A 7361-nucleotide genomic window follows, 5' to 3' on the forward strand; every position below is an offset into this window, starting at 1 on the left:
GTAAATGGATAAAGAGGCAGAGAGACGACGTCGTATAGGCTTCCGTTATTTGTATCCATCCCATTTCTTTTTTCTTTTTTTTTTTTTTTAGTATGCATGCATGTATGTATGTATGTATGTATGTATTCATTGAACCGAAATTGACATTGGGAGGAAAACCCTAATTTTATCGACTAAAGTTTTAGACTCACAATCCCATTCTCCCTTTTGCTCTGAAATTTCGTCAACCGAACAATCAATCGCCGTTGAGACGCAGGACGGTATCAAGATCGCTCCACCTCTTCACAATAGGTACAAGCCTTTCTTTTCCCCTTCCTCTTCCGCTATTGGTGCATACATCTATGTTTCTTCGGTGATGCACCGACAGACTTTTTGGGAATTTTGGATTCGTGATGTTTGGGGATTTTGATTGAATTGATTTTCCGAATTTGATTTATGTTATTTTTTTAATCGAATTGGTGGGCTCCTTTGGTTTCTGGGTTCGGGAGACACAGAAACTTCGGTAGATCTCGAGTGAATTGCTGTTGCCTGAGTCGGGTGGGGGAGAAAAGGGTTTCGATTGGTTTTTTTTTCTTTCGGATTTCATGTCCATTTGTGACCTGAACATTATGGTGTTCTAATAGACGGATTTCTTCCAGCCAAATGGGTTATCCGTGAGAGGTTAAATGTGAATGTGCTTTCAATAGCTTTTCAAGGTAACTGCTATTGCGGCAATAGGGATTTGGGTGTTTTAAACTTCTGCTGCTTGAATAAGTTGTTATATTTTTTATGACTCTCGGACATCTGTGCCTTCCTTGAGTATTCACATGCATTTATCCATGGAGGAGTTGTACTTGCCTGTAAATGCTCAGCAGCCAATGAGTAGAACAACTCTCATTACATCGTGGAGTTCTTGGTTTGATTTTTATTAGGAAACTGGTCCTGCATTTTGTTACATTTTTTTTACTTTTCATTTCAGTATTTTCAGTGGAAACGAGAAGTACCTAATTGTTTTAGTTTATGGGTTGCAATTGAAGTGAAACTAAGCCACCTAAAGATGAAAATGTTACAGGTGTGCCAGGACTATCATGATTCTTTAGAATATGTTTTGTTGTTGTATTTAGTCAGTGACTCTTGAATTTGCTACTTAATTCTGGTGTGAGTTGTGGACCTGGTGATGGCAAACACGTTGGGAAAAAAGGATCGATACTAACCTAGTGTATTGTCACCGAGGCATGGGAATCATATGCTCTTTATGTTATCAAACTTCCTTTATCTTGTGGCACTTCTAGTTATCAATCAGGTAACTTTAAATTATTAAATTTTTGGGAAGTGTCTTTCTTTCTAGGGGATATCCTTCCTTTTGACGAAAAAATCTTTACCTGTATATAAGGTAGTCATTTAATTTCATGATTTCTAGTTAAGAAGCATTAATATGGGTACAAACATGAATACGGACACAAGATATGACAACATAGAAAAATGAGGATACAGGTACAACAGGGGATATGGTAAAAAAGCTAATTTTTTTTAGTTTATGCTTGGTGATTTTTATTAAGAATTAGTAACCAAATAATGAAAAATGTTGAAAAGACCCTACTAATTTAGCATGAACACACCATGTAAAGAACAGTAGTCATAATTTAATCATCATTGCATGAATAAACAAAGTTGAAATATTTACTTAATGATCCAACCACATGATAATAAAAAGGGAAAAAATAATCCTCTGCAGAAATAAAAAAGCGTGTTTTGTTATTTGTCAAAAATAGTTGATCATCCTCCAAGTTTTGATTATAATACTGCAAACATAATCACAAATGGACATCTGATGTTCTCAAAAGGAATCTAAAACCAAACAAAAAATTAAAGTGTGAAACACAAAATTCAAGCAACTGTAAGTAGATTCACAAAAATATTCAACAAATGCTCATGCTGCAGTTAATAGATAGAGATGAACTATTCATTTGTCAGCCAGGAGATAGTAATAGAAGCAGATGGAGGCGGATAGAGACAGGGAAAGCAAAAATTGAGAGGAGAGAAGAGAGGAATAACGGGGACAGCAATGGAAATATAGCAAGAGAAACTTACATTTCATCATATGGAGGATGATAGATGGATAGGAGGTTGATCACCAATGCTAAGAGATTGTTATCAAAGAGTCTGCAGGGTGAAAATTTTCCAATGAAAAGGAGAGAGGAAAGTTTGGTTGGAGAGTTCATGATTAGATGGCTAGTGGCGATTCTGATTGAAGATGTCACTGACAATGAGGGAGGGAGGATAGTTGGTAGATTGGAGAAAAGAAGAAAGCTTTGAGAATTTTTCTGATGTTTGATCAAATATTTCTGGCTTAAATTGGGGGAGGATTTTATGTTCTTTACGATTTCGGCCTTAGGAAATTCTTTATTTAATTGCAATACGTGTTTGATTCCGGACAGACATATCCTTGACGTGTCACCTTGACTCTTACCCATGTTTGATACGTGTCAGATCAACATGCAATCTTCGTAACTGTGTGGGTGTTATCTTGATTTTTGGATATTAATGCATATACTTGCACCGCCAGTGTTAGTCAACATCCGAATTCTGAAACCTATATTTAGCTTCAATGCAGTATACCTTTCAAAGTGTTTTACATGGATTTTTTTTTTTTTTTTCTGTTATTCCATTTTATAGCTTTTTATTTGTCTGCTAAAATACCTTTGGGTGCTTTTATCCTTAATTTAGTATTTGTAATGGCTCACTCCAGTTTCTCTCTTGTTCACACCCCATTAGACAACAAGAACAACAACAATATATCAAGTCTTAATCCTATTAGGTGGGTTTGCTACATGAATTCTAGTTTGCTAACCATCCCTATTTGTGGCTTCATATCCATCAATCAAACTCTTAAAGTTAATTCCTATTGGATTTGTATTGGTAAACATAGTAACCTTTTTTTTTTTTTTTGAAGTGACTTGGTTGGACTTAGCCTTTGCCATGCTCAAAACAAAGAAGTGGAGATAGAATTTTCATTAAACATTAAGTTAGCATTTGATTTTACAACTTAATTTATCAGTTTCTTCAGCAAACATATATGTGTATAAAGGCTTGCATGCAATGCTTAAAGTTCAGGTGTTAACTTCTTTGAATATGGTCATTAGCTGACAGTGTGTGCAAAAAACCAAAAAGAATAAAAGGAAGCTGAATGTTCAGTGCTACAATAGGAGGGTGCTTCATGATATTAATAGTAAAAGGAAATTTTGATGCTATTTAAATTTCTAGCGCAGGGCAATAAATATCTTATGCTGTTTCTTCTTTTTACCTTATATTGGGTTGGATTTTTGTCTTTTTGGCTTTTACTTCATTTGTGTTTATTATTATTATTACGGGTTTGGTGTATGGAAAGCGCTGATGAGCTTTGTAGATCTCAAGTGATGAACAATGGGAAAGTCATAGTTGAAACCGAAAAGAGATAATAGAGCACGTCAATTAATGGAAATGTGTCTTGCAAGCATAGAATGGAAGGAGAAAAGGGTAAAGAGGCATTCACTATAGAGCATATTACCCTTGGCTTAGCTGTTTGCAGATGTACTGTACAGTTTAGGAATTAAATGCCACTGAAGCAGGCTTCACACCAGGCTTATACTTTGATTTGGTTGCTTCACTTCACTAAGGGTTTCCATTGTCTCACGAAAGAAAATTTAGTTTCTCCTTTTGGGTTCCAAATAATTGCTCCAACCTGATTGTCCTGTTTACTCAGCTTAGCTTGATGCACTATGTTTTTGTCTGATAAAAATTCAATTATTTTAGTTCCAACTTTAGGTATTCATCTATTTGCTAGCTTCTCTTTCAGTGGGGAGGAGTCACATTCTAAAGATGACACATCTCATGAAGAAATTGCAATTACGTTTGAATTATAACTTATATCCATTATGGATCCTGTCAATTTCTTTTGGTTCAAGATAACTTATGGAACTGTATGCACCCACTTATTAATTGGAAATTATAATTGGAACTGTATGCACCCACTTATTAATATTAGATTGCACCACTTCCCCCATTTTACTATCTCCTTCTCTTGCTATTTCTCCCTTGCACCAATGCTATTCTGCTCTTTTTTTTTTTTACCTTCTGTTCTTGGCTCTAAACATTCATGGACATAGAATACTAATGGTTTGATATTGGTGTTGAAGTTATCTTGAACTGAATGGTTTGTTAATAATTTGAATATTTGCAGATATAATTTGATTTCAAGAAACATGTCTTCCTCATCTAGATCAAAGACCAAGGACAAAAAGGCTGGCAAGGAACCACAGAAGTCCTCTCCCAAGCCCTCAGGGCATGGTAACGGAGGTAGTGGAGTCCCAGTCAGTGGATACAATCCGCTTTTGGGAAAATTCCACACTCTTGAGACTACACCATCTTCTTCTGCTTCACCTCTTCATGTAAATGGACGTTTCCGGAATATTGATGAGACTGACGATCATTCTGGGAACTCACTTGGAACTGGGACAGAGTATGACACAGTTTCCAACAATGGTAGTTGGTCTGGTGAATCAGAAGACCATAAAGATAAAGCGTCTAATCCCCCTCTCCGTCAGGAGCCGATACCAGGAGCTGATAATGACAAGAGAGAGAAAATCCGTCAAAAGAATGAGAGGAAACATCAGCGTCAAAAAGAGAGGAGAGCTCAGGAATTGCATGAGCGGTGTAGTGGATTTCTCATGTCAAGAAAGCTGGAAGTGCTTGCCCAGCGGCTCGTTGCAATGGGGTTTTCTTCAGAAAGAGCAACCATGGCTCTTATTTTGAATGAAGGAAAAATAGAGGAATCAGTGGCATGGCTATTTGATGAGGGTGAAGAAGCAGATATGCTCAAGGAACATAACCTTGATGGAGGCAATCTAAAAATAGACATCTCAGAAGAGCTAGCTCGTATTGCAGACCTGGAGATTAGATATAAATGCTCTAGGCAAGAGGTTGAGAGAGCTATTGTTGGCTGTGAAGGTGATATCAAGAAGGCAGAAGAAACTTTGAGAACTCAGAAGGAAGACCCAGATTCTAGCCTACCAAAGCCTGAAGAAACTGGCGATCCACCTACTGTAAGCATCAGCAAGCTTTCAGTATCTGGTAATCAGAACTCAACAAAGGCTCAACCTAAGTCAGTTCCATCTAGCACTGTACAACAGAGGCGGGATGAGAAAGATTTCAATTACACAAGAACAGCAGTTACAGTGGGACCACCTGCAGAATCAGGTGGTAAAAATGTGCAGTCTTCAAGGAAAGTTCTGCCTAGTTTGGAATGGACAAAACCTCAACAAATCACAATGCCCGTAGAGAAAAGGTGGGCAAGTGGGGCATCAAATTCATCTGCCTCCTATTCTTTGGCATCTTCTTTGCAGACAACACCTCCGCCAGCTAAGACAGAAGGCCGATATGCGGCACTTGGAAGCGATTTGAAGAATCTTCAGCTGGGATCGGTGAAGGAACCAGTTATAGTGATGCAGCGACCCCAATCAGCAAATGCAAAACAGGCTCCAGCCACAAGCATAAGCTCGTCTCCTCCTGGGACGGCCTCTGGCTGGTATCCAAATAATGTAGTATTAAAACCTAGTGGATTGGTGCCGCATATTCCGAGCACAAGAAGTCTTGGTGCCAACAATTTGAGTTCAAATCAGATGTACAACCAACTTCATTATCAAAATCAGCAATTGATGTCCAACAACAATAATGCGGTGGATACCCTGGGGGTTAGCCGTGGAAGTGGTTTCTTGGGTAGAATGGGTTCCTCGCCAACACTTGCAGCAGCTTCCTCTCTTGGACTTTTCTCTTCGCTGGGCTCAAATGGCTCATCTGGATCATCATCTCCCGTAGACTGGAACACTGGTCGCTCAATGGTACAACTTGACTATACCAACATCGACTGGAGTTTGGATCTGAGATCATCTGGTTCGAAGCCAAGTGGAACGTGGCAGGGCGTGACTTCCATTATGCAAAGCAACGCTAATATATATGACCCGTACACTGCTAAACTGAGTGCTAGGACTGCTTTGGGACCTGCATTGACAAACAGTGGTGGCGTTGCCCTGGCAGGATTTCAAGATGGAGTATCTCCAGCTGAAATGTCTGCTTCTGGTTCGCGGGAGTGGTCTTCTCCTTTCGAGGAGAAAGACCTCTTTAGTTTACCCAGACAGTTTGTTTCTTCTCCTTCTCTGTAGGGGCAGAGAGAATTTGAAAAAGAAAAAAAGCAGAATAAATGAAGGAAAGAGAAAAAGAAAGACCAGAAATTGTGCTTGGGTTTAAAGTTGTGTTGGTTCTTATGATGCTGCTGTGTTTGTGATGTGGTCATTCATAGTGGAAAAGCATCCGAGAGCCATTTCATTTCTCCTCTCCCCCCACCCTCCCGTGTTTGCTTTTTACTTTTAGATCTATTAATTATCTTTCGCAGCCTTTCATCCATGTGATTGGTGTTGTGCATTAAATTAACTCATGCTTGCAAAAAAATGGAGGTGATCTTTCCATGTTAACAAAGTGTTTTTTTTTTTATCTTGAATTCATTAAGAAATAACTAAGTTAATGGACACATTGAATTATTTATTTCTTTTTTAACTAATAAGAAACTAGTTACTATTTACTTTCTGAATTTCATTGCCTTGGAAGAACATTTAGTCTATGGTTACTTGTTCCTTAATTTGCTTTGCTTTCAATATTTCTTATTATTTTCTTATTTGATGTGAGATTTATACCAAAGTAATTAAGTCCATTGGAATTTGCTCCATCCTCAATAGTGTTAATTGGACCGTTTTTCATTCTCTCTCTCTCTCTCTCTCTCTCTCTCTCTCTCTCTCCATACGCTTGGCGCTGCTTTTCATTTTTACCGGTCAAATATTGTTATCCCATCCAAAAATTTATGCTATTAGATGATGCATAAATTTGGTACCTTTATTGTCTAAATTTATGATATTAGATGATGCTGGTGCCCTTTTATCTAAACTCTGAAATATTCCTTCCTTTGTGTCCTAAACGTATGCTATTAGCTAGACGATGCTGTTTGCTCTTTGTCCATCTCAAAATCTTCCATAGTTTGTCCCACTGAGGTATGGTCTATCGCCTGTGAACGTGGTATGTTATTCAAACTGTATTTTTAGATTGAAAGAGGAAGGAGCAATAAGAATGCAGAAAGGGAGAAACTAGAGATGATAATTTTACTGAAACCTGTTGGGATTTACTTACCCTGATTAATACAAGGACAGGGTCAGGGTGGTTAGGAAATTGGTATATCTGCATCCTACAAAGGTGGTTCATTTGGGGTGAGTATGAACTTAAAAATTTTTGACTAATGAGGCATGGATAGGAACAAAAATTTTGTCATTACACAATTAGTTAAACTCATGTTAGATCAA

At 37.9% G+C, this 7361-nt stretch overlaps 1 protein-coding gene across 2 annotated transcripts; it reads left to right on the top strand.

Moving 5' to 3' along the window:
• The first annotated feature begins 158 nt into the window (after positions 1-158).
• LOC127798190 (uncharacterized) lies at positions 159-6417 on the top strand. 2 transcript variants are annotated; one of them, XM_052331565.1, is made up of 2 exons: positions 159-291; positions 4199-6417. In XM_052331565.1, exon 2 carries the CDS (start codon positions 4221-4223, stop codon positions 6174-6176), a length of 1956 nt encoding a protein of 651 aa, XP_052187525.1. In that variant the 5' UTR covers positions 159-291; positions 4199-4220; the 3' UTR covers positions 6177-6417. The 2 variants fall into 2 exon arrangements, with proteins under 2 accessions (XP_052187525.1, XP_052187526.1); XM_052331566.1 differs by lacking the exon at positions 159-291 and adding an exon at positions 318-695.
• Positions 6418-7361: the final 944 nt, after the last annotated feature.

The sequence above is a fragment of the Diospyros lotus genome, chromosome 3 (genome assembly GCF_014633365.1).
Source record: "Diospyros lotus cultivar Yz01 chromosome 3, ASM1463336v1, whole genome shotgun sequence".
Classification (NCBI taxonomy): Eukaryota; Viridiplantae; Streptophyta; class Magnoliopsida; order Ericales; family Ebenaceae; genus Diospyros; species Diospyros lotus.